Source organism: Ceratotherium simum, chromosome X (genome assembly GCF_057802395.1).
Source record: "Ceratotherium simum simum isolate JZ-2026a chromosome X, ASM5780239v1, whole genome shotgun sequence".
In the NCBI taxonomy this organism is placed as follows: Eukaryota; Metazoa; Chordata; class Mammalia; order Perissodactyla; family Rhinocerotidae; genus Ceratotherium; species Ceratotherium simum.
In genome coordinates this window covers 118116214-118144130 of record NC_141940.1, presented here as the reverse complement: position 1 = coordinate 118144130, position 27917 = coordinate 118116214, and the positions used below count along the sequence as shown (strand labels likewise).

Here is a 27917-nt window from a genome sequence, read left to right as displayed (position 1 = left end):
GATTTCTACTATCAAAATTACAGAGTGGGTTTCCTTCTGCCCAGAGCATCTGAGCAGAATGAGAACAGAGATCATGTCATTTCTGATTTGAAAAATGAATCAGTTTTATTTGACAATCTGCCATCACAGACTGACTTCTGTACTCGTTGTTACTTTTTCTATAGCAAAATCAGCTTGAGTTAGTATTATTTCCTCCCATAATGAATGATTTAAACATAAAAAATTTCAACCAAGTCAACCTGTTCCATTAGTGTTCTGGTTTGGTTGAGTCTTCTTTCTTTCTCTCCTCTGTTCCCACTCCTAACAGAACTGAGTGGTTTATTTTGACCAAGATATACACAGCCTAGTTTATTCCAATGCTTCACCAAATCAGGGAGAGGAGTGAGGGGGAAATGCAGACGGACCTCTTATGCCAGAGTGGGCGATAAGTAACTCTTATGCATGGCGTTTCTGTAGGACTACCGGGTGAACATTTTTCTGAGACAACAATGGAATGATTCACGGCTGGCATATAGTGAGTACCCTGATGATTCCCTGGACTTGGACCCATCAATGCTGGACTCCATTTGGAAACCAGATTTGTTCTTTGCCAATGAGAAGGGTGCCAACTTCCACGATGTCACCACTGACAACAAATTGCTTCGGATTTCAAAAAATGGCAAAGTGCTCTACAGTATCAGGTAAGCTTCCTTTGGCTGGACCTTTCACTTTTCCATTTTTCTCCTGGCCTAGAGCTGCCTGATTCTGTAGGGCAAGATGTATATGAATATTTGACTTTTTGGTCTCCTGTTTATCATTTGAATCTTAAAGTTAGTGAGAGTGCCAGAGGTTCCCATGGTCTCAGAAGTTTCATTCTACACAACAAAAATATATCTGGTAGGATGGTGGCTGGGTGATGGTATCGTGTAAATAGCTGCACAATGTATTTTTGATTGCTTCAATTAAGGAAGGACAGGCCCTTTAGTTCAATTACCATTGAGCATAATGTACAAATTCTCATTTAAAATAATTCTACCATTCTATAACGTTTAACCATACACACAAAAAATTCAATGGCTCAGCATGGCCATTGACAGCATATTTTGGGCTGGGTGAGTGGAAAACTGGTTCTAATCTCAGCTTTGCTTCTATCTAAACATGCGACCTTGATCTCTTAACTTTTCTTGGGCTTGAGCTTGGGGTAGACAATTCCTGAGATCCATTTTTGCTTTTATATTCAAATATCTTCTCCAGAATCTTTATCACCCCAAGCTCAAAATAATCTTTCTCTTTACTGAACTCTAATAACAGTTTCTCTGTGAATCTGTAAGGCTCTTATTTCTTCCTACCTCATATTTTGGCTATTTCTGTACACGAATACAGCTTAAGAACACGCATTTTTGAAATCAGACAAATCTAGAATCAAATCCAAGCTTCGCCGCTTGCTAAATTACGTAAAACCTATAACCCTCAGTTACCTTAATTGTAAATTGGAATACAGTATATTTATCTCTGAGTATTCTTTTTTTTGTTTGTTTGTTTGTTTATTGTTGTTATTATCTACTACTTAATGAAGGAAATCATACAGTATTTGACCTTCTCCCTCTGACTTATTTCACTTTGCATTATACCCTCAATGTCCATCCATGTTGTCACAAATGGCTGGATTTCATCGTTTCTTATGGCTGAGTAGTATTCCATTGTGTATATATACCACAGCTTCTTTATCCATTTGTCCCTTGATGGGCACTTAGGTTGCTTCCAAGTCTTGGCTATTGTGAATAACGCTGCAATGAACACAGGGGTGCATGTACCTTTGCAAATTGGTGTTTTCAAGTTCTTTGGATAAATACCCAGCAAAGGAATAGCTGGATCATATGGTAGTTCTATCCTTGATTTTTTGAGGAATCTCCATACTGTTTTCCATAGTGGCTGCACCAGTTTGCACTCCCACCAGCAGTGTATGAGAGTTCCCTTCTCTCCACATCCTCTCCAACACATATTGTTTCCTGTCTTGTTAATTATAGCCATTCTGACGGGCGTGAGGTGATATCTCATTGTAGTTTTGATTTGCATTCCCCTGATAGTTAGTGATTTTGAACATCTTTTCATGTGTCTGTTGGCCATCTGTATATCTTCTTTGGAGAAATGTCTGTTCAGGTCTTTTGCCCATTTTTTAATTGGGTTGGTAGTCTTTTTGTTGTTGAGATGCATGAGTTCTTTATATATTTTGGAGATTAAGCCCTTATCAGATGTATGGTTTGCAAATATCTTCTCCCAATTGTAAGGTTGCCTTTTCGTTTTGTTGATGGTTTCCTTTGCTGTGCAGAAGCTTTTTAGTTTGATGTAGTCCCATTTGTTTATTTTTTCTATTGTTTCTCTTGCCCGGTCAGATGTGGTGTTTGAAAAGATGTTGCTAAGACTGATGTCGAAGAGCGTACTGCCTATGTTTTCTTCTAGAAGTTTCATAGTTTCAGGTCTTACATTCAAGTAATTAATCCATTTGGAGTTAATTTTTGTGCATGGTGTAAGGTAAGGGTCTACTTTCATTTTGTTGCATGTGGCTGTCCAGTTTTCCCAACACCATTTGTTGAAGAGACTTTCTTTTCCCCATTGTATGTTCTTGGCTCCTTTGTCAAAGATTAGCTGTCCATAGATGTGTGGGTTTATTTCTGGGCTTTCGATTCTATTCCATTGATCTGTGTGTCTGTTTTTGTGCCAGTACCATGCTGTTTTGGTTACTATAGCTTTGTAGTATATTTTGAAATCAGGGAGTGTGATACCTCCAGCTTTGTTCTTTTTTCTCAGGATTCCTTTAGCTATTCAGGGTCTTTTGTTGTTCCATATAAATTTTAGGATTCTTTGTTCTATTTCTGTGAAAAATGTTGTTGGAACTTTGATAGGGATTGCATTGAATCTATAGATGGCTTTAGGAAGTATGGACATCTTAACTATGTTAATTCTTCCAATCCAAGAGCACGGAATATCTTTCCATTTCTTTGTGTCTTCTTCAATTTCTTTCAGAAATGTTTTATAGTTTTCGGTGTACAGATCTTTCACCTCTTTGGTTAAGTTTGTTCCTAGGTATTTTATTCTTTTTGTTGCAATTGTAAATGGGATGGTATTCTTAATTTCTCTTTCTGCTACTTCGTTGTTAGTGTACAGAAATGCAACTGATTTTCGTATGTTGATTTTGTATCCTGCAACTTTACCATATTCGTTTATTACTTCTAAAAGTTTTCTGGTGGATTCTTTAGGGTTTTCTATATATAAAATCATGTCATCTGCAAATAGTGACAGTTTCACTTCTTCCTTTCCAATTTGGATCCCTTGTATTTCTTTCTCTTGCCTGATTGCTCTGGCTAGGACTTCCAATACTATGTTAAATAGGAGTGGTGACAGTGGGCATCCTTGTCTGGTTCCTGTTCTTAGAGGGATAGCTTTCAGTTTTTCACCATTGAGGATGATATTAGCTGTGGGTTTCTCATATATGGTCTTTATTATGTTGAGGTACTTTCCTTCTATACCCATTTTATTCAGAGTTTTTATCATAAATGGATGCTGGATCTTGTCAAATGCTTTCTCTGCATCTATTGAGATGATCATGTGATTTTTGTTCTTCATTTTATTAATGTGGTGTATTACGTTGATTGATTTGCGAATGTTAAACCATCCCTGCATACCTGGAATAAATCCCACTTGATCATGGTGTATAATCTTTTAACGTATTGTTGTATGCGATTTGCTAGTATTTTGTTGAGGATTTTCATCGATGTTCATCAGTGATATTGGCCTGTAATTTTCTTTTTGTGTTGTCCTTGTCTGGTTTTGGTATCAGGGTAATGTCAGCTTCGTAGAATGAGTTAGGAGCTTCCCCCTCCTCAATTTTTTGGAAGAGTTTGAGAAGGATAGGTATTAAGTCTTCTTTGAATGTTTGGTAGAATTCACCAGGGAAGCCGTCTGGTCCTGGACTTTTATTTTTGGGGAGGTTTGTGATTACTGTTTCCATCTTCTTACTGGTGATTGGTCTATTCAAATTCTCTACTTCTTCTTGATCCAGTTTTGGAAGGTTGTATGATTCTAAGAATTTATCCATTTCTTCCAGATTGTCGAATTGGTTGGCATACAGCTTTTCATAGTATTCTCTTATAATCTTTTGTATTTCTGAGGTGTCTGTTGTAACCTCTCCTCTTTCATTTCTGATTTTACTTATTTGTGCCTTCTCTTTTTTTTTCTTGGTGAGTCTAGCTAAAGGTTTGTCTATTTTGTTGATCTTTTCAAAGAACCAGCTCTTGGTTTTATTAATTTTTCTATTTTTTTGGTCTCTATTTCATTTATTTCTGCTCTGATTTTTATTATTTCCCTTCTTCTACTGATTTGGGGCTTTGTTTGTTCTTCTTTTTCCAGTTCCTTTAGGTGCATTGTTGAATTGTTTATTTGAGATTTTTCTTGTTTGTTGAGATAGACCTGTATCGCTATATACTTCCCTCTTAGAACCGCTTTTGCTGTATCCCATAAATTCTGGCATGTAGTATTTTCATTTTCATTTGTCTCCAGGTATTTCTTGATTTCTTCTTTGATTTCTTCGTTAACCCAGTCGTTGTTCAGTAGCATTTTGTTTAATCTCCATGTATTTGTGGCTTTTCTGATTTTCTTTCTATAGTTGATTTCTAGTTTCACACCGTTGTGGTCAGAAAAGATGCTTGGTATTATTTCAATCTTCTTAAATTTATGGAGACTTGTTTTGTGGCCTAATATGTGATCAATCCTGGAGAATGTTCCATGTGCATTTGAAAAGAACGTGTATTCTTCGGTTTTTGGATGGAATGCTCTGTATATATCTACTAGGTCCATCTGTTCTAGTGTGTCGTTTAAGGCCAATGTTTCCTTATTGATCTTCTGTTTGGATGATCTATCCGTTGGTGTAAGTGGAGTGTTAAAGTCCCCTACTATTATTGTGTTACTGTCTATTTCTGTTTTTATGTCTGTTAATAATTGCTTTATATATTTAGGTGCACCTACATTGGGTGCACAGATATTTACAAGTGTTATGTCCTCTTGTTGGATTGTTCCCTTGATCATTATGTAATGCCCTTCTTTGTCTCTTTTTACAGTTTTTGTTTTAAAGTCTATTTTGTCTGATATGAGTACTGCTACCCCAGCTTTCTTTTCATTGCCATTTGCGTGGAGTATCTTTTTCCATCCCTTCACTTTCAGTTTGTGAGTGTCTTTAGGTCTGAAGTGTGTCTCTTGTACGCAGCATATATATGGGTCTTGTTTTTTTATCCAGTCAGCCACCCTATGCCTTTTAATTGGAGCATTTAGTCCATTGACGTTTAAAGTAGCTATTGATAAGTATGTACTTACTGCCATTTTTAACTTTTTTTTTCCCTCAGTGTTTTAGTAGTCCTTCTCTGTTCCTTACTTCTTCTATACAGATTTGATGGTCACTTTAGTTTGACCTCTGTCTGAAAGCTGTACTCTTTAACTCCCCTCCTCCCTCCTTTTATGTTTTTGATATCATATCTAACCTCTTTGTTGTGCATTTGTATCCATTACGTTCTAATCATGGAAAAAGATAATTTTTCCTATTTGTGGTCTTCTCTTTTCCCCTTAAATCAGTCCCTTTAACATTTCTTGTAGCACTGGTTTCTTGGTGACAAACTCCTTTAATTTTTGCTTATCTGGGAAAATTTTGATCTCTCCTTCCACTTTGAATGATAACCTTGCTGGATAGAGTATTCTTGGCTGTAAGTTTTATCCTTTTAGCACTTTAAATATATCGTGCCATTCTCTTCTAGCCTGTAAGGTTTCTGCTGAGAAGTCAGCTGATAGCCTTATGGGGTTTCCTTTGTATGTAACTTGACATTCTCTTGCGGCTTTTAGGATTCTCTCTTTATCTTTGATTCTGGACATTTTGATTATGATGTGTCTTGGTGTGGGCCTCTTTGGTTTTATCTTGTTTGGGGCTCTCTGTGCTTCCTGTACCTGGATATCTGTTTCCTTCCTTAGGTTAGGGAAGTTTTCATCTATTATTTCTTGAAATAGATTCTCTGCCCCCTTGTCTCGCTCTTCTCCTTCCGGGACACCTATAACATGGATGTTAGTGTGCTTGATGTTGTCCCAGAGGTCCCTTAGACTGTCCTCACTCTTTTTAATTCTTTTCTCTTTTACCTGTTCACCTTGGGTAATTTCTTCTAGTCTTTCTTCCAGCTCACAGATCCGTTCTTCTGTATCCTCTACTCTGCTTTTGAGTCCCTCTAATGATTTTTCATTTCCAGTATTGTATTCTTCATTTCTGATTGGTTCTTTTTTATATCTTCCATGTCTTTGTTGACATTCTCACTGAGTTCATCTATTCTTCTCCCCAGATCAGTGAGCATCCTTAACACTCTTAGTTTGAACTCTCTGTCAGGTAGGTTGCTCATTTCTGTTTCACTTAGTTCCTTTTCTGGGGTTTTGTCCTGTTCCCTTACTTGGAATGTATTCTTTTGCCTCCTCATTTTGCCTCTTTCCCTGTGCTTGTGTCTATGTATTAGGTAGGTCAGCTACGTCTCCTGCTCTTGGATAGGTGACCTTATGTATGTGATGCCTTAGGAGGCTTCCAGTGTGCTTCCCTCAGTTCTCAATGTTCCAGGGGTGGCCCCTATGTGGGCTACGTGTGTCCCTCTATTGTGGCCTGTTAGCTCTCCCTATAGGTGCCCAGGGAGGCTGAGTTATGCTCCTGTCCAGCTGTTGTAATACTCAGCTGCTTGTAGTTGTTGTGGGCCCTTCAGTCTCTTTATCAGGTGTGGGGAGCCCCAGCACAGTTGGCTGCAAGTTCTAATACCACATTTGTGTTGCAGTATTTCTTTTAACTGAGTAGGCCCCCAGTGTGGCAGGTTGTTAGGCTCAGGGCCTTACAATTGCTGTAAGCCTCTAGCCTATTAGGTCTCTTGTCAGCTCTCTTTTTTTTTTTTTAAAGATTTTATTTATTTATTTTTCCCCCAAAGCCCCAGTACATAGTTGTCTGTCATAGCTGCACATCCTTCTAGTTGCTGTATGTGGGACGCGGCCTCAGCATGGCTGGAGGAGTGATGCCTCGGTGCGCACCCGGGATCCGAACCCGGGCCACCGGCAGCGGAGCGCACGCACTTAACCGCTAAGCCACGGGGCCGGCCCTCTTGTCAGCTCTCTGAGGATTGCAGCTGGGTGGGGCTGGCCTCAGGCACAGGAGCACCCAATTGTTTCAGGCTTTGGAAGGTGGGGCAAACCTCCTATGTGGGTCTTTGAGAAGCACAAGTCTTCTGCAGCTGACAAGCCCTGTTGCCCACAGGTACACACACACAGTCAACACAGTCCTGCCCCGTGTGAGCGCCCCGACCTCCCCAAGCGGACCCAGTCTCTCCACGGTGGGAGCCCCACACACTCCGCCACCGCCCCACACTCTCCACCCGCTCCTTGTGCACACCCTGCCCGCTCAAGTCGGCTCAGTTGCCAGGCTGCAGAGAATCCAGTCACCAATCTATGCAGGCCCACACGTTGCCTGAGGGCTTGTTGTTGGGTGGGGCCAGTCTCTAGGGTGGGCTGCCTGCCCTGGCTGAGCTGGATTAAATCGGTGCTCTAGTGGGTGGGGCAGACCCTGGGCTAGCAGGCCCCAGGGAGAACTCCAATGGGGTCTGTGTCAGCACGCCCACACCAGGCCACAACAATGGCTGCCGCCAATGTCCCAGTCCCTGGAGAGGTCTCACCCCTCACCGAGATGCACTCAGGGCCTATTAGGTGAGTCTCTTGTCACCAAAGCACTGTGCACCTTTCTTTCTGGTGATTTTAGGATGCTTTCCGGAACGGGTGAGTTTGTGTGCGGGCCCTTTAAGAGTCAGTTTTAGTTTCTTTGTGAACCGGGTTTTCTGGGGGTGCTCTCCAATGCTTTAGTAGCAGGCAAAGTCAGATATTATGCCGCTGGTGTCGATTGTGCTGGGTCCACAAAATGCCCACAGCGGGGGCGCTCCCTGGCTCAGGACCCCGCGTCTCCAGGGAGGCTGCGTATCTGTGCGCTGCTCCCGGCGGCCATGAAGCTGGCGGCTTGTGAAGGCGGCGTTTTTCCTCTCCAGAAGGGAGTCTCTGCCTCTTCTACCCCAGCTAGGACTGTCCGCTGCTGCAGGAGTTCCTCTTATCCAGTTTTCAGTTCTGTCTCAGGGGTAATTTTTCCACAAGTAGTTGTAAATTGGCTGTGTCCACGGGAGGAGGTGAGCTCAGGGTCTTCCTACGCCGCCATCTTGACTCCCTCCTCTCCTATCTCTGAGTATTCTTGTGAGAATAAATGATATAGAGCAGGGGTCAGCAAATATTTTCTATAAAGGACCAGACAATAAGTATCTTAGCTTTGCAGGCCAGACTGTCTCAATTCTGTCGCAGCTACTCAATTCTGCCACTGTAGTGCAAAATCAGCCATGGACGACACTCAAACAATTGGATGTGGCTGTGTTTCAATAAAACTTTATTTACAAAAACAGGTAGTGGACTAGATTTGGCCTTTTGGCCATAGTTTGCCTACCCCTGATATAGAGTATACAAAAATACTTTCCACAGTACCTGACACAGAGTATGTGCTCAATAAATGAAATGATGGCTGTATTTTAAATTTAACATATTTCTAAATAGTAAGCTATTTAAAGCCAAGATATTTGGATTTTGCTTCTTTTGTAACCCCTCCCAAAGTGCTAAGACAGTGTATTGTATATATAAGATATCTAATACATTGAATAAATATTGACATTTTAAAGATCCTTTATAGAATTCCCCCTTTCGCTCCAATCTTATTACGAAAAAAAGAAAGTGAACAGCTAGTGTCTTTGCAAATAATTTTCACAAGGTTTCAGACTCATCATCATCAAAACCTCATTGCACAACTCTATATACATTCTAGGTCTGTACTGTATATGCCATTCTTAACCTAGTAATTTCACAGCTTGCTGATGGCCAACAGCCCCAACGTCTTGTGGAACGAAAGAAGCTGCTCATTTGGAAAAAGTGGCAAAGTCACTGCTTACACAAAGAACCAGGAAACTTCCCCCACTTTATTTTTATAAACATTTTTAAGGAAATAGAATATTCCACATGGTGATGCATTTGGTATAAGATACGGTATTGGGTATAACCTGAGTTGATGTGACCTGATGAAATGGGACATATGTAGAGCGTGGTGCTGGGAGAGAGAGTTATAAAAAGCAGCACGTGGTATCAGCTGCTGCAGCTAACCCTCTGGGCCTTGGGTGGCATTTGCTCTAGTAAATACCTGGCATTGTGCACTGCTGAGATAAAACCAGGTGTTTTTTCTTCTGTTCTATGAAAATCTTTCCATTCTAGAACCGTGAAGAATATAATGTTCCCCAGACCTAGATTCAGACACAATTCTTCTATCTCTGGTTCCCAGTGTAGCATATTACAGGCTCTGAAATACCCTAACAATTGTTTTGGATTGGGTGGAGTTTGTCCTGTGGCAGGCTAGTTTAGACTTTTCCTTTATTGTGGGTATTCATGAAATCAGAGGAAAGATCCTTGGTGAGGAGAACTGGGTGTGTCATTTTAGGAAAACACAGCCCTTGGCAGATTTGCTACAGGAATCTAATTATTTGCCTGGAAGGATTTTCAATGAGCCAGACACTGTGGTGGGCCTAGAGATCCAGAGCTGAGTAAAATGTGGTCCCTGCCCTGGAAGGGCTCCAGTCTAACGAGGCATGCAACCATAAGATAAATTAAGTAATAGGAATAAATACGGAACAAGGAAAAGAAAAGTGGCTCTAACTTTGCAAGTGAACTGTGTGACTCAAATATTGTTTGAATTTGGGGTTGGCACCCACACTCCGGTTTACTTGAGTCACTGGACTCAATTTAACTAGAGGACAAAGAGTAATTAGTGCTAATATATGCCCAGCTGCAGGTCTGACTCAAGTTTAAGGCCAAGTGGGCTACAGTTGTCTTAAAGGTGCTTGAAAGTCCCTGCTGACATTCCATTAGGAAGGACTTTCTCTTTACTCTCAGGTTTACAATGCAAATACTCCTTGGAGAGGGAATACACTGGCATAAATTCATACTAAGTTGTAAAGAGCTGATATGAAATTTTCTTTTCTGATAGGTTTGATGTCTGTGAAGAATAGTGAGGATGAGCATGTTGCATGCCTGAGAGGAGAAGTCAGATAGGACAAAGAGAGTTAAGAAAGATACAAGGAATGGATACAATAGAAGTACCAAAGATAAACTCATAAATTGCCTCTGTTACCGCGCAAAATTGGTATTCTCTTGCCTGATGTGCATTAAAAAAGCCAATTATTACAGCATCAGCTTTTGGGAAAAGAAAATAGCTTTATTGCTAAATTGATCTGCAAGGAGACATGGGCATATGCTCTCAGATCTGTCTCCCTGATCCTGGGCTTGGGGCACAATTTACGGGATGAAGGGCAGGGCAGTCTGAAGTGTGGAGATAGATTGGGGGTAAGGAGAAGTGAGGTAATTGACGATCTGCACAAGTGTAGTCAAGCTTCACGCCTCTTCATAGGATGCATGTTCACAAAATGGGGGTACTTGATCTGAGGGTGGAGTTTTTAGCTCCTTGATGTCAAAAAGGTCATTTATCAAGCATTTGCACAGGCCCAGTTAATGTGTTGGTGGCCTCAACTGGCCTGAACTGGACGAGGGGTCTCAGTTCCCAATAGACCACTCTTAATTACTCTGTTGATAAGATGGGGTCAGTTGAACTGGTTCTACAGGGCCCCTTTACTTACTTAAACACTGGTCCACATTTAAAAAATAACATTCTGTGGTGATGTTTTATATTTTCATTTTCCTGAAACCTAAAGCAAATGGATAATAGCATTTCATCCAGGAACAATTCCATGCTTTCTTAGCTTTGTAAGAGCAGAGGTAGAATTAACTCTGCATGAAAACCATAGCCCAAGGCTTTCATGGCCAAACATAACACAAATAGAACTATGCAGTCTTGTGACTTCAGAACAAGCAAGATCACACTTCCCAAGATATTATATATCTGTTTCCCAAAAGGCAAGGCTTTAAAAAAAAGGGCACAGTAGACCAGAACTCTATAAATGTCCTACAGATTCAAACATTTGTGGGTATTTCAGTAAAATTCAAACAAATCTTTTAAATAGGAACCAAAGGTCTTAGCTCAGTGTTAGAAAATTTCTATCCAGCGATAGAAAAAGTTGATGAAAAAGTGTCAACTCCATTTCTGTCCACTTCTCTTCTGATTTCTTATTTAATAGTCACTTCTCTAATATGTTTGATCTTACTCTGTTCTCTTTTTAAGTTTTTTGTTGACCCACTCAATTAAGCATTGATCATTCCTGGCCAAAGTGTAAATAAGAACACACATCTTGCTTTGTACACCTTCTTCAGAGACAGTCAAATTCTAAATTCGTGTTACTTAAAAAGGCCTGAATCCATAGTGGAATAATTAAATGATCCTTGAGTATCGTACATATTATTGCTCAAACAATATTTGTTAAATTGAATAGAACGAATAGAACGAATGGCAGTAGAAGTCAGGGCATCATGACATATGGTGCGCAATATGAAAGAAAAAAGGAGAAGGTGAGCATCTTTGGAAAGGAGCAGCTTGTCTCATGTATCCACAATGTTTTTGCTAATATTTGTTTTCTTCCTTTACTTCCCGTTGCTTTTTATTATTTTCTGCCAGAATTATAATTTTTATAGAAGCACAGGATTTTTTGTTTTTAATTTGAAGGTATTACTTTGCAAAATATCTAATCCAACACCCTTGTTTTACTGATGAGGAAATGACTTCTTTCAGAAGTTAGGTGAGCTAAAATAATGAAGCCCATAAATAGGAAAGCTAGGACAAGAGTCAAAGCTCTTGACTTCTATTTCGGTGCTATTATCTCCTACCCAATATTAATCCTTCGTTTACTCCAACTCAAGTCCAAAGACACAAATACAATTCCAAAGACACATTATTTTGGAACTAACCTTTTTGGGACTCATTTTTCAAAGGACTATTGGAGGAAGAAGGTAAAATTTAAGGTGAGAACATGAAGTATCTTCAAATTTTGCAAATGTCTGAAAAGACTTTAAATTCAAGGTGCAACAATTGACTTTCACATAGGAAGATATATTTGATAGTTTTATATAGCATATGTAGCTTATATAGCGTATCTCCTTTCTGAAAAATTTTACTATCTCAAGGATCAAAGGGCCGGAGAGACCAACTAACATCATTAAGGCAACTCCCTACCTTCAGGCAATGCTGTTGAGAACTCATTCTTTTTTTTGTTTTGTTTTAATTTTTACTTTTTTGTGAGGAAGACTACCTCTGAGCTAACATTCGCTTTTTGCTGAGGAAGATTGGCCCTGGGCTAATATCGTGCCCATCTTCCTCTACTTTATATGGGACACCACCACAACATGGCTTAACAAGGGGTGCGTGGGTCCATGCCCGGGATCTGAACCTGCAAACCCCGGGCCACCAAAGGGGAATGCATGAACTTAAACCACTATGCCACCGGGCTGGCCCCTCATCCTATTTTTAAAGACCTTCAGAGAAGGAGATTTTATATTCTCTCATTGGATCCTACAATAAGTTACTCTAACGTTGTGCAGAAATTCTTCCTTATGTAACAAATCACATTTGCTACAATTTAAATCAGTTGCTTTTTCCTACAGTTGTTAATGTGATAAACAAATGGCTACCATTTTTGGAAGGATGGAGTGATTATCTTGCTGCTTTTGCTTTTATACATTTCTGTCCCATCAGAGTTAGTGGACGTACGTTTGGTCATCAACACTATGTTGCTGATTTAATTTTACAGTCTGTTCCACTTCAGCACCAAGACGTTCTTCATCTCACAGTTTGTACAGTTTGCTGTACAGTTTTGGGCCCCTACTTTGAACCTTATGATGCTGTTATCCTACTTCTGATAACTGTAGTAGATGTGGGTTTTAGAATCAAACACACTTGGGCTCAAGTCTTTACCCTCAGAACTAGCTGTGTGACCTATGGAAATTTGTTATCTGTCTAAACTTCTATTACCTCAGCTTTGAAAAAAGAGATGATTTGGTTAAGAACATTAGTAGAATACAATATATGTTATATGGATAGACAGTCAAAAGTGCCATTGCCATATACTCTAGGGCCCTTGATATTTTCTTGTCATTTAATGATTGTGCTTTCTGTTCCAGCCTCTAAGATAAATGGTAAACTGACCAAGATAGACCACTACAAACTCTAGACATTAAGGATGGTACTGACCCACCCCTTGAGTGTGACCTTATAGAGCAGGAGTTCTTAACCTGAGGACTACATTTTCACCCTCCCTCCAGGGGGTCCTTGAATCTCCCTAAAAGTATATGCATATTTCATGTATTAAGGTATTTAAGCTCTTTTTTGTTTGTTTGTTTGTTTAGAGGAAAGGTCTTTATCTTTCTTAAGGAAGCTATGACCCTCCAACTGTTAACAATTTTGCTTCAAGGTTTATTGCTTGCCTCCAGAATGGGTATGCCTGAAGCAAAGTTGTTAAGGAAATATTGTTTGCCTTCAGCATCTTATTTGACTGACCAGATAACCAGGGGCCTCATGCTACCCTCCAACTGCAGAGAGTCCTTCAAACCATAAATAATTATGGATTGTTCCTCTACAACAGCACCCCATATCACCAAGGTATCTACTCTTATCATCAAACTTTATCTGACCTGAAACTCATTCCCTTATGGCATTGGAGGTGATTTGCTTCTTAATCCCTTTTGATTCAATTCACAATTCCAGGTGTTGATGATTCAGTGTTCCGCCTTGGCAGTAGTACTTGAATTGTAATAGAGAACTCTTGGGGATTGACATGCCTTCTCCCTCTGATGACAGATTATAGGTACCACTGAGAGTAGGTGGAGTGTAGATTTCTAGATAGACATCCAACAGTGCTCCCCAACCAATACTGTCTAATGACTGACTACCCACACACATAAAAGGCCAACTTATCTCACATAGCCTCCCATCCTTGACTCATCCTACGGCTTGATGCAAGAATTTCAAAAGATTCTAACTTTAGTTATAGAATGATTTTTATGGCACAGGAGAAAAAGAACATTCTCTATTTAGATGTCAGAGCCAAAAATAAAATGCACAGTGAACTAAGACCTGCCTAAATGTTACCAATGGTGATACTTTGGTTATCTTACTCTCAATTTTGATGAGACACGTAAGCCATATTTTCTGTTAGAAGGCAGCTATGAAAAGCTATGATTTCTTCACTCTGTGCATATTTGGACCATGTTTATCTTTATATCCTATAATCCAGGCAAAATTACATTCTCACTTTCCAACTCTGTGTCCAAATCCTCATTAGTTTTGTGACTTGACTTAATGCAGTAATTAATGACTGTAACATAAGCGCCCACATCAGAATTAAGCAGTGAGGCTTCAGAGAAGTGCTGGGAAATGCCATGGAAACCACAATGATTCCATTCTTCCTAGAGGCAAGCAAGGTTGGCAGGGTGGGAGGCACCGGCATGCACATACACTGGTAGATTCAGCAGGAGCTGAGCTAAGTGGTGCAGAGGGAGTATTTTTGGAGAGTGGCCCTCAAAAAAGGTGCAGCTAAGGGTAGAAGTATTAAAGTCTAGAAAGTGTATTCTGTACATGACAGACTCTTAAAGTGCTGGAAAGCTCTGTTGAGATTTTTATTGGGTTCAGAAATACACATACACTCAAGGGCATAATATTGGTTCAAACACAAGAGTAAGGATTTTACCCTTGTTTGAAGGAAAAGAGGGAATTGTGTAATGAAATACATGGCAGCTGGTATAACCACTTGTCCTTGACTGTTTACCTGATTGGAGTAGCAATAGCAACCAGTAGGTTTTCCTCCTTTTGGAGGTAACTTTCCACTACATTAACATTCATCAGAGTTTGCTCTGAAGGCAATGATGCAAAGAACAGAATACTGAGAAGGCAGCTCAGGGCATCAGGAACTCTACACTTCCTTCCATCGTTTAGTGTATCCTCCAAGTTTATAGAACAGCCTCTCTAACCCCATCAGTTCATCATCCTAAGTCTCAGTTTCCTTATCTATAAAATGAGATTGAATCAGGAGATTAGATGAAGTCTGAGGCTTCTTCTAGCTCTATCATTTATAAGTCTAAAACTCAAAATGATGTCCTCCTTCCCAAACCACAAAATTCTTTATAGATGAGGAAGTAAGAGTGGGTCTTCATGTCCCTTAGGGATTGGGAATCAGCAAGAAGAGATTCTGAATTTTAAGTTGCCTGTCTCAACTACTTTTGGATTTTTGAACCTTTTGCTCCCAAACTGAATATCCAACTCGCAAGGAGAGAAATTCTGATTTTGGAGTCGGGTAGGGAATATTGGACTACCTGTAGTTTAAGAGGCAGCCTTACATTCAACATATAGTTTACACATTGACAAATACTCAATACTGAATTCCCTATTGAGAAATTTCCCAATCGCAAATTAGATCATTTGTACCCTCTGATTCAATCAGCAGTAGTATCCATGAGATATTATTTTAGAATGTGTTCATGAATTATGAGTTTATATACTTTTAGACAATTATACAAAGATGGTTGGCTGGGACAATTATTAATTGGATATGTAAGCTAAAGGAAATCACATGGTAGATTTGAGCAGCAGAGTTGAAGGGCTAGTCTGCTATTACTCATTACCCAACTTTTCTTGTGGCAGGAAGCCAAAGGAAATTCAGGGGTTCTGGTGAGCCTGATCAGCGTATGTTGACGTGAGCTTCTGCCTGGTCCAAAGTGCTGCTTTTGAAAGTCTCCCTGGATGGCATCAATCCCAAAATAAACACACATAGTATCACCATGGCTCTTATGAGACACATGAATTACTTTAGTGTAGTCTCATAGCACATAATCCAAAGGAAAGATGCTCCATTTTAAAAAGAGAAAAAAATTGTCCACTCTCAAAGCTCAGCAGTCTCTCCAACAAGTCTATCCTTGCTCATGGCATTTAAAATTACAAACCAACATCTGGGGCCAGCCTGGTGGTGTAGTGGTTAAGTTCACGGGCTCTGATTCCACAGCCGGGGGTTTGCAGGTTCAGATCCTGGGTGCAGACCTATACACCGCTTATCAAGCCATGCTGTGGCAGGCGTCCCACATATAAAGTGGAGGAAGATGGGCACGGATGTTAGCTCAGGGCCAATCGTCCTCAGCCAGAAGAGAAGGATTGGCAAAGGAAGTTAGCTCAGGGCTAATCTTCCACACCAAAAAAAAAAAAAAAAAAGAAAATTACAAACCAACATCTGTACTGAAGAGGATACAACATTTATCAATGGACTGTCATTGAAAGGCAATTAAGGACACATACAATTATGTGAAGTTCTGCACATGGCACATACTCTGAGCTAGGCTATCCCATACCTGATTGATCATTCCTTTCAAAGGACAATAAAACAAATGTTTTATTTGATGTTTCATTTTAGTAGGGATATTTTGCTAAATTTGAGCAGCTAGATGAAAAATAGAAAGCAGTAAGTGAGCTAGGAGATTAAAGACAGAATGCTATGGGGGTGGGGCAGATGTCAGTTCTGAGGTTCAGGAAGACTTGGATTCAAATCCAATCTTACAAAGTGACCATGAGAAGTCATTTAACCTTTCTTTGATTTGCAGTTTTTCTCAGTTCCAGATTCATTCTAAATGTTCAATGAATGTCATAATCACCATGGGTTGGCTATAGGATAAAGGGGAGGAAAGGAGGGAGACAGTTTTCCCCATTCTCCCTAACCCACGCACATGGACATTTCCTTATTCAGTATCTGTTACACTCAGGTTCCACTCACCTTCCATGCTTAGTCCCAAGCAGATGGATACTCTCCTTGTCTTGGGTTTCCTCCCTTTGAGAGGCATGTAGCTCATAACAGAAATGACAGTTGCATCTTCTTTTAGATAATGGCTTCTTTAGATAATGGCCTCCTCTTTAGCTGCTTGTTAAAAGTAAACTGAGGAACTGTGCTTGGTTTCAAAGTATTATCTAATCAAAGATGAACCATCCTACCATCTGACCAGGACTCTGTTCTCTCTCCAACCTTTGCCATCAGAAACAGTGGCTAGCAACTCTCCACCAGTTACCCCAATAGAAGTCTTAAGGCGGCAAAATACCAACAAAGTAACGCAATTTTGCTCTCAGCTGTCAGCAGATACAAAGCTACTTTGGTTTTCTCAAAACCATATTTGCAGTTCACAAGCACTTGTTCTCTTTCTCTTTTGCCAAAAGTAAAATGACCCCAAACAAAACGTTAAGAAAATTGCTATAAAGTGTTTTTCTTTCTTTCTTACCTCAATGCCACCATTAAATAGCTGTGAATTTGGATACATAATGACCACGGACAAGTCAGTTCTCACTATTCTAAAGTGCAGGCTAACAACATTTTATCTTCATGAATGTTTGTGTGTATAAATAAGTACTAGATGTGAAATGACTTTGAAATTTAAAATGTAACTAAAATGTGGGCAGTATCGGTTATTTGAGTCTTTGGTAATTGAGCTCTTCTTTCTAGTTGTGTTCAATTTAGCCCTCTCCTATTCAACACCTTCAAAACATTTTTGTTCAAGAAATATCAAAGCATTTGGAAAAGTTTTAGCTGCAGATTTACCAGTTGCTCTCCAAATTGAATCCAATCCATGTTTGGACTTAATTAACATGGGCCAACCATATGTGTGCACATTTTCTGAAGGGACCAGGCACAGATGGGAGCAGATATTATATTTTTGTCCTTCCCAGCTAGTATTGCTCAATGCATATGGGTATTTTCTGTGATGTCTTTATAATGTTTGATAAACATGGTCCTTCCTAGTCAGCCACTGGCACTTTAGTCAGGGGAGAGGAGTAGAACAGCTGATGAACCAGCAGCGTTGCCATTCATCTCCTCCGAATCCCAAGGTCAACAGGGAAAACAGGTCTTATACTTATTTGGAATTAACTAAAAGGATAGGTTCTAACCATAAAGCTTAGGACCAACCTGGGGTTTAGGTTCAGCTCTAGACAGTAATGAAAAAATGATTTAACCTCTGTTGCCCTAGCCATACCGTTCTGAGCCCTGTTTTCCATCCACTTTCATCCTTCTATTTGATATTCTCAGTATCAAAGTCTGCTCTTCGGGATATCGATAGGGAATCTGGGAATCTATCAACTCACATACACAAAGGAGGAAATGACTAGCAGTACTTGAAACACTATTCTCTCTTGAGATTTGCATCTTAATAGTCATGCGAGCCTTTAGCTGAATGTCTATTCATTGATTACATGTAGCAGCTAAGAGTTGGGGAGGCTGTTTGAGCAAGTACATGCATTGGAATCTTTCTGGAACTCCTAATAATTTACACACCATGAATTTTCAACTTTTACTTATGTGGAAAGGCTTCCTAGGCGCAGCCACATCTGTGCCTGCCCATGGACCAGATGAACAAATCAGGTCTGGAGTAAGCAGGACCCTCTCTATGCTTCATATGATGAGTGAATTCAAAGCAGTCATTTAATTACAGAACTTTCAGAAGATGAGTTTAAAAATTTCATTTCTTGCCTGCCTAGCCAAACTTGGATCAATTATTTTTATTCTCCGTGGATCAAGATCCTTTTGTGGGTCCCTTGGGTTTTGATTCAGGAGCATCAAATGATTATTGCAAGTCATACTGCCCAGATAGACCCAAAGGGCCCTCTCAGGATCTAGGTCTATAAGGGTAGGTTATCTGCTCTACCCAATCAGTGTGAGCACTTATCTAGGCCCCAAGGGAATAATTAAACATCTTTTACTTGATTCAGTTCAGGTATGCCAGATTTACATATTCTGGAAGGATTCTTTAAATGATTTGGAAACTTTAAAAAGTTGAAGAATAAATGCACAACTATTGGGATATATTCCATTAAAAGAATATATATATAATTAATATATATTAACATATAATATATATTAATAATATATTAATGTTATTAAACTATGTTCTCCTTCAAGAGAGAAACTGTTATTTCAAGTGTCTGGATGTGCATGGCACCCAATAAAAGCTTGCCAAAAATTGCTTAACGGATGTACTAGATCACAACCTATGTGGAGTTCTGTTTAACACTAATTCCTCCTCACTGAGGACCTAGAGTTGGACCTCCTCTGCGCTCTGTCCTCTCCCCTGACCAGTACCATGAGCTTTTGTAAATTTTTAGCTGAGATTCATCCAATGCATGTTGCAGCCACCTCCCCCACGTCCTTTGAAATTTCTTGATGGCTGATTTTCTAGTCAGAGACAGCACCCTGATACACTGCCACCACCTGGAGTTCCATTACCTACCTTTGCACACTTGCATGTGTTAATAGGCATGCTGGTTTGGTTTCCTCTCTGCTGCACCAGGAAACTGTCCTCTACCCTTCTTAGCAGCTATCACGGTTTTCTAACCATACCCACCATATTCTTGGTTGCCAGTGGACTAACCTTGGTTTCACTGCCCTGACTTTACCAGTGTATCTCTCCTTTGTGACTGAGGCTCTTTTTCATGCCCCCTTGTCTCACTACCCCTAGTCCAATCACTTAGAAGCCTACTTGGGCCTAATTGTCCTGCCCTGGTTTCAAGTAGAAAGTAATATTTCCTAAAGAGAGTGCTAGCGCTACTGAAAACAATGCAGACCCCTTTCTCAGTCCTATTTCCCTTTCAAAATTGTCTGCTTTTAGTCCATCACGTTGATAGTAAATAGGTCATCCCTTGGGACATGCTGAAGTAGTGCTTCCTAAAATGTGCTCCAGGACACCAGCATCAGTATTACCTGAACTGCTTATCCAGAGGGCCTGAGAATCTGCATTCCTACCAAGCCCCTCAGATGACACTTATGCCCACCAGAGTTTAAAACCCATGGTGCTAAAGGGTATCTTGATCAGACAACCAGCCTGGCAGTGTCTTTTAATCCACTGACTCCCTAACCCTTCCCTCCATCTCCCCATGTGTGGGTTGTATTAATGATGTACTTTTAACTTAACTTCTAACTTGCCCCTAGGCTAATTTCACTTAAGGTCTAGACGGGTTAATATGACACTCTTGTTCGATGCTTGCTGCATCCTGTCAAATCTCCCTAACATTAGAATGTCACACGGTTCAGAAATTTCAAAGTACAACTGAGAGGAAAGATTCAACAGACCTACATTGCACAGTAACGCTGTCCTTATGTTCTTGGGGAAAGTGTGGGTTGTGTTCTAGGATGTTGGGTGACAAGCCCTATGGGCGCAATAAATATCTCACCTATATACCCAGATTGCCAGAAAGTTCCTATTTTAAGAAGCATTATTACTTGCACTTAAGGCTTTCATCATATTCAAGAGTGCAAATTCACCTATAAGAAGAAAAATTTTAAGCTGGTCACCTTTACTTACAGTTTAGAATCATAGAAATTTTGAGCAGGATGGGATTGTGGGTGGGGAATGAGGCCCAGAGATTTAGTTGAAGTCAAATAGCTCTTTATGGGTACGCTGGGTCTATCACCGGGGTCCCTGGATCCCCAGTCAATGATGCTTCTACTCTGCAAGGCTGCCAGGGGAGGCTGGACGAGTTTTTAAAAGGACAGGTCATGAGAAGTCTGGATGCCTGAAGAAAAATGAAAGAGGTATGCCTGACCAGGTACAAGGTAACTAAGGTGTCTATGACCCACTCTGCTGGCTTCACAGACAAAGGAGGATGGTAAATTAGCAACAGATTCTTTTTCTAAGGAAGAAATGTGGTAAAGTGGAAAATAATAAACGGACTTGGACATCAATTCGAGTTCAAATCTAACTTTTGTCACTTACTGGTTTTGTGACTTTGGGAAATGGCTTAACCTCTCTGAGCTTCAATTTACTTATCTCAAAAGCAGAGAGAATGCTCCCTGCCTTGTGTGGTAGTACTCCACGATTGTAAAATAATGAGAGTGCTTGACCTACAGCAGGTGCTCAGAGAATTATGATTATTAATACTATCATCATCACTTTAATTTTTATTTTTCCTTATTGAGTATTTTAATCCTAAAAGAACACCGTAGGTTCTATCCCCTCTGATACAGCCACATGCTGCTGAGGGTTTGTAGTGTGCTACAGAGTGTGCTAAGTGTGGTCCCTAATAGAAAAACAACAGCAATATACCGGAGACAGTGTTGCTTCCCCTGAAAAACACAGAAGCATCCCCTTGTCCTTCCTTTCCAAATAAGACAGACTACTGTAAGCATTAGAATGAACTCTCGCAAAATAGTATGTTGGCAATCTCCCAAAATAGTATGTTGGCAATCTTTGCTTTAGGCAAGCAGATCACTCATTAAAATTTTCTACGTGAAAATTCATTTCCTTTTCAAATGGCTTTTTTTTTCCCTCAAGAATCTTTCACTGGGAATGGACTTCCAATTCTAATACTGGGTTCCTTATGAACCAGTAGTTGCTCTATGAGTCAAGGAACCTTCTGTCTGCATAACATTGTAAAGTTAAATGATTAATTTGTATCCTTCTAGCAATGTGAGAACAGTCCTGGCTGTGGATCCAGCTAAGGCTCCAGGACAGGTGGACCCAGCTTCCTGGCTTTCTTTCAGCTTGATTTGCTTTATTTCTAGTGGGAATCTGCTAGCAATTTACAGAAAGGGCCCGGCAAGCTTTGCTGGCTTCTTTTGCAAGTCTTATAATTTGGCAACACCCTGTGAGCTCTGGAGACCAGGATCCTCTCTTCTAAATCCTTCCTCCTTTCTCATTTCTGCAGAATAAAAGCTGAAATTCTCCCACAGAGCTTTAGGATGCTTATTCATTCACCTATTCAAGAAATATTTATTGAATACCTACTTTGCATCAGGCACTGTTTTAGATGGTAAAAAAGAGAGAGTCCCAGCCTTTGTGGATCTTGCATTGTAATACGGGAAAAATAAGTAAAAATATAATATTTGATTTAAAAAACTGTAAAGGTAACTGAAACAGTTTACAATGTCTGCATCTATCAGTCATTTAAACTGATAAGTATAAACCCAAGAGCTGGTTTTATGAGCAAGGTGAACTGAATGGGAGAGGGAAGTGAGATTTTGGGAGACTGACTTCCTGTGCTTTGTTTTATTCTTTTGCCTTTAAAATTGAAATGTTTGCTCAGCCTTCTTACTCTCAGTAAAGAAGCAGAGCCTCTGTAATGGAACTTTATTCCTTTCCTTTGCAAACAGGAGTAGGGGTGCCCTGAATGCAAGTGTGTTAGCCATGACAGTGGGGGAATGTGCAATAATGCTTCAGGAAATGAGTTCTTTAACAAAAATCAAAAGGAAGTTGGGCAGCCTCAGCCCACTGCCTTCAGGTGCAATGGCCTTAATATTTTAGACTGTGGGGAAGGGAGAACAAATCTTACATGCTATAGGCAGTGTCTGCTGACAAAAAGTCTGAGTTTCAATTAAAATACTTAATTCTATAAGACTCACCAAAAATAGATGGAGAGCAAGATTAAAGGAGATAAAAAAAATTGTTGATGTTTTAGTATAATGTTGTGTCAGTCTTATTTGACGCAATTTCTGCATCTCTGTACAAAATAATATCAAGCTCATTTTTTCCCAAAACTCCTGGTTTTCAAATCAAAAAATAACTTAAAAAAAATAAAAGCAGTACTGGTTACTTTTGAAGGTTCTTGACCGGGAAGAGAGCACAAGGGAACGTTCTGTGGTGATGGGAATATTCTAAATCTGGATCTCGGTGATGTTAAACGGGTGGATATAGATGTAAAAAGTCATCATCATGCTGTAACTTAAGATTTGTGTGTTTTTACTGTGTTTAACATACACTTCAATGAAAAAGGAAAAAAATAAGTAAAAGGAAAGTCTGAATTTTAGGCCTGCCGATGTGTGGTAAACTAGACATCATCAATTATGAGCTCAGTGGCCCATGAAGGGACTGATTAGATCTTTACAATCTCTTCCTATTTGCTCAGCTGATGACATGATTTAGCAAACTACAGAGCTGTTAACTTTCCTCCTTGTTATTGACACCTATTGAGTTCCAATACAAAAGCTATCTAGAAAGGAAATTAGAAAAACAAATAAGGAAGGAGGGAAATACCTGCTGAGTTTTCAGCTAAGATAAAATTCAGAGAGAGTTTCATGCTTGTTGGAAATTTCTCTCAGTGGGGTTTTCCATGCTGTTAATAGGTTTGACCCCAAGAATTCTGGGTCCCTGTAGGATTGTTATGTCAGGGAAGAGGGAGAATCCCCCTCTGCCCTTTCCCTTAAGGTTCTTCTGGCTGGCCAAATAATTAAAAAACAGGTTAGCAGGAGAAAATAATACCAAGTTTAATAACATGTATACATGGGAGAAACCAGGGAAACTGAGTTTCTCAACACAATAGCGGAGCTTCTCGTCTTAAATACTATCTTCAGCTAAAGACAAAGGAGGATGTTGGGGCCGGGGGGTTTGGGATTTCAGAGGGGAAGAAGAGAATTCACATGGAGAGGGAAATGTAAATGTTTGTCAGACAATTCTTTGCAGGGCCGCCTATAGAGAATACAGCCAAAGAGACAGAAATCACAGTAATCAAGAGTATGTAGATTTAAGTCCTCTCCTTCCATACTGATAAGAGTTTTCACAGATAAGGTCACCCCCTCTTCCCACTATACAGAGGGAGATACCTTTACAAATGTAAATATTTGGTAAACAGAACTTTGTTAAGAATGGGCTTAGCAAGGACCCTGCCAGTCTGTCCATACCCAGAGTTAAATTCCTTAAGGCAGTTTGTGGGAGGTCAAATGTCCATCACAGAAGATAATCAAGGTAAAGAGATATATTTCAGGGTGGCCAAATTTTGATCTCCCACAGTTACAATCTGCCACAAAGGCAGAAATAATCGTGTGTGAGGCCTCTTCTCCCTAAATAAATGTGAAAAGTTTGCTTCACAAAAGAATCACATTCAGCAAGCCTATGATTAAAAATATTAAATTTGGGTTGTTTCCAATAGCAAAGAAAATACTGTTGAATTCCCTGTCGCATATTTTTTAAGCTGTATTCATTTCCACTATTATTATTTTCTAATTTCTACAAAGTAAAATTTCATAATCATAATGAAATTTCCTGATTTTCTGATTTGATTCAATTAAATTATGTACATCCCCAATGATTATTTTTGTATGATGAACATATTTTTGTTTCATGAAAATATTTCTTCTTTAAAAAACAGGAAAGAATAGGGGCCGACTCGGTGGTGTAGTCGTTAAGTTCACACTCTCCACTTCGGCGGCCTGGGGTTTACGGGTTCGGATCCCCAGCACGGACCTGTGCATCACTTATCAAGCCATGCTGTGGCAGGGGTCCCACATATAAAGTAGAGGAAGATGGGCATGGATGTTGGCCCAGGGCCAATCTTCTTCAGCAAAAGGAGGAGGATTGGCAACAGATGTTAGCTCAGGGCTAATCTTCCTCACACACACACACAAAACAGGAAAGAATAGATTTTCATTGTGTTAATAATAATTTTAAACCCACACATCATTTTGATATTTTTCCCCCTTAATAAAGTGTTAGATTTTTAAAAATCTTTGATTACTAGAGATCTTCATTTTGATTCTTTTACTCTGCCCTACTTTAAAGAGTTCATCATATTAATCTCAATAAAATTGTGTTTTCCAAAAATTAAAGTCATCATACTGTGGAAAAAATATAAATATTTGTATCTGTGAATGAACTCCACAATCGACAAAAATTATTTTTCCTGTCTAAAACGTTATTTTTATGTTAGTTGTTTAGAACTTAAAACTATTTTTTTTTCCTTTAGAGACACGGTTTTTGTGTTCTCAGAATAGCCCACAGAAGCTAGGTAATTTACTAAGCAATGAAGGTGAAAAACTGTATGTTTATGGCAAAATTTTAATAATAATAATTATGATTATAATAATAGCAAAAGATTAATGAATAAAACAGAATTTTATAATTTTACCTTTCAACTATTTTTTAAAGGCACATTTAATTACATGAAGACGGACATCTTCAAATAACCTATCCTTGTCAATACAGATAATGCAGAATACATAGAGTAAAAACAAAATATGAATCATCCCACCAACCAGAAATATCTACTCTTAATATAGTATTGTGTTTATATACAAGATTGAAAACAGATCTTTACATAATTGAGACCACACTGCACTGCCTTGGATCTTGCTTTTTCCAATCATTGTTGTATTTTAAAGATTTTGAAGATTGTCAGCATGGATTCTTTGTCTAATCCCACTTGAAATCTTGATCGTTTTCTTTCTTTAAAATAAGTGTGCCACTACTTTTTGTTTTGTCTTGGCTTGTATAGAATGTATAAAATAAAGCAGAGAAAGGAAAGAGAAGGGAACCAGAAGGGGAGAATGAGAATAAGCATGACAACAAGGGAGAGTTTAGGTAACAGCAAGAGTTGGAGGGGTCTACTGATATAAAAGATGTTTGAGAGAAAATAAACAGAATTTGGAACAGTAAACTTTAGAATAACAGGGATTCTAGTATTAAAGCCAAATGAGAATAAGCATCATTTTATCCTACCCGTTCATTTGATAAGGAGATGAATGTTTATCAAGTCTAAGGTCTTGCTTAGGAGACAGAGATAGTTTGAGGCAATAGTGGGAAGGGAAGCCAGATCTGCTGATTCTCAATCTTAATTTCCTTCCTTGACTCTCTGAGGTATTAAAAAAATTGAAGAGCAAGAAGTGTGCATCATCTCCTTGAGGACTGAAAAAGGAAACTGTAGAAGGCGGCTCAATAAATATCCCGATATAAGGCTTGGTCAGAGTTGGCTGGAGCTCGGAGAAGTTAAGGAAAGGGGAAAGAAGAAGAGTAGCCCCTCCTGGGTGCAGAGAGGTGAAGGCTACATACAAGCCACCATCCATAAATGTTTTTTTTAGCTCATGGATTACTTGCTCCAGATTTGACAATTCTAGAATGAATGTTACAATATATTGTTAACCCATCCATGTAGATTAGCAAATGAAAAGACAGTGGAGTTAAGCATTTGCCTATTTGATGGAAGGGGAACCAATGTCTATCACAACCAATTGTGCTTATCACATCATTTTTTGTCCTTAAAGCAAAGTTCACCTGTCCACAGTATAATTCTAAAACAATATAAACTTTGTGTTTTGGATATCGGTATGGGTAATAGCCCATTGCTCTTGTTACACTATTTCTCAGTGCTCTTGTTAATTCTAGAATAAACTTGAGACCAGTGCCATTGGGGAGGTGGAAGTCAGAGGCTAGAAGATGGGAAATAGAGAGTAACGAGTTAGAGTGAAATTCTATACTTTTTTAAAGTTTATCAATGCCTTCTGTTCTTTTGAAAAATAGAAAGCATTGTCTTGAGAGCTTAGATTTCATTATCTGAATCAGTGTTACTTTGCTTAATGTCAAACGTATTTTTGGTTTGTTTCTCAAGAATCAGACCTCACAGATTTAAAACTTGTTTCCTAAATTTTTTTCTTCGCTAAGACTCACCTTGACCTTATCCTGTCCCATGGACTTGAAGAATTTTCCAATGGATGTCCAGACCTGTACAATGCAGCTGGAGAGTTGTAAGTCACCACTGTTGAAATAACTGTCTGCTTGTTTTAACCAATGACCTGGTTCTTTCAGTGTGTCATTAAGGAGAAAAGACCCATAAGACTCATTCTCTACCTACTTACCAACTCCCAAGGTCCTAAGGCAAGGACAAGCAAAAGCATGTGTGCATGTCTCATACCCAATAAAGCATAGACAATCTTTCAAAGTAAAATGCCAAATAACTCACCCTTCCTCAAAAAACAAGGCTGATTTAGTAAGCTTTTCTTTGAAATGAAAATGTCTCCTGGGAAAATTAAGACTATTCTTCATTCAACCTCTATAATGAATCACTCTCTAATCAGAAAATTGTATTTCTTTCTATGTTATGCTCATATAGACCATCACCCTAAAGGAATTTTGGCAGGAAGGGATAATTGATTTGAGGACAAGATTCAGGGGCCTTAGCCAGAGGAGGATGCAAGAATGAGGGGCATGAGATAATATGGAATAAGAGGCATCTCCCTTAGAGGCAGTGGATACACAAAGGCATGGTGAAGGAAGTAGAGAAATGCTATCTATTTTGTCCCCTTTATGCCCTAGCCCTGATACCACTGAAATCTTTGACATGTGCCGTAAGTTGCTGATGCCTCCAAGGTAATGGGACTTTCAGTCAAGAGGCATGAAATTCTTTCTGGCTTGCTCTGTCAGTTTCTCTGTTTGTAAAATGCAGAGAATAATAAGTGCTACTGATCTACAGGGATGTTAGGAGATTTAATGAGGCAGGGGCAAGGAAAAACTTTTAGCTTCTTGGTTTAGAAAAATAATAAATGTAAAAAAACACATCAACTATTATTAAAAAAAGAGGTGGTGACAGGGTTTCCTTCTGATCATTTAAAATCACTGTAGATTTCCCTAGAAACTTCCTACAGAAATAAACAAAATAATAAAACGTCTTTGTTTTAAGAAGTTGTCAGGGATAAAATGAGAATTTCTGATTTACAATAGGCTTTATGTAGTCACTTTTTCCCTATCGCCCCTTCTCTTGAGAAGGAAGCTGAGAAAAACATTTTCTTACATCATGATTCCTCCTTTGTGTCTTCTCTACTGCTCCAAACTCTCCCCTGCCTCAATCCAACACTTATTTTCTCTGTAAAACAGCCTAGCTGTCATCTGAGGCTCTTCCAAGGCTTAAAAAACTCCAATTAGTAAATATGCTTGGTCTTTGCAGGACCCAGAAGTAATGAAATCAAAGAAGCAGCGATGTGTTTGCTACTAACTTTGAATGTGAAGGGTGGGAATTACTCTTTACTTTTCTACCCTCATATTACCTCCTCATTTGCCATCTCTTTACCTCTTCTGTGTGTCCCTGGCTGGGGCCTCAGGGTGTCTGACAAGGACTATTATTGTGGTAGCCAGCAAGAAGCTTGCCA

At 39.4% G+C, this 27917-nt stretch overlaps 1 protein-coding gene across 1 annotated transcript in view; it reads left to right on the top strand.

The window, feature by feature from the left end:
- The window catches only part of GLRA2 (glycine receptor alpha 2), a 177485-nt gene that overhangs the window by 46037 nt on the left and 103531 nt on the right, over nt 1-27917 (top strand). The window contains exons 3-4 of the mRNA XM_004435132.3: nt 457-680; nt 26437-26519. Of these exons, the coding sequence (XP_004435189.2) occupies nt 457-680; nt 26437-26519 (307 nt within the window). The remainder of the gene's footprint in view (nt 1-456; nt 681-26436; nt 26520-27917) is intronic.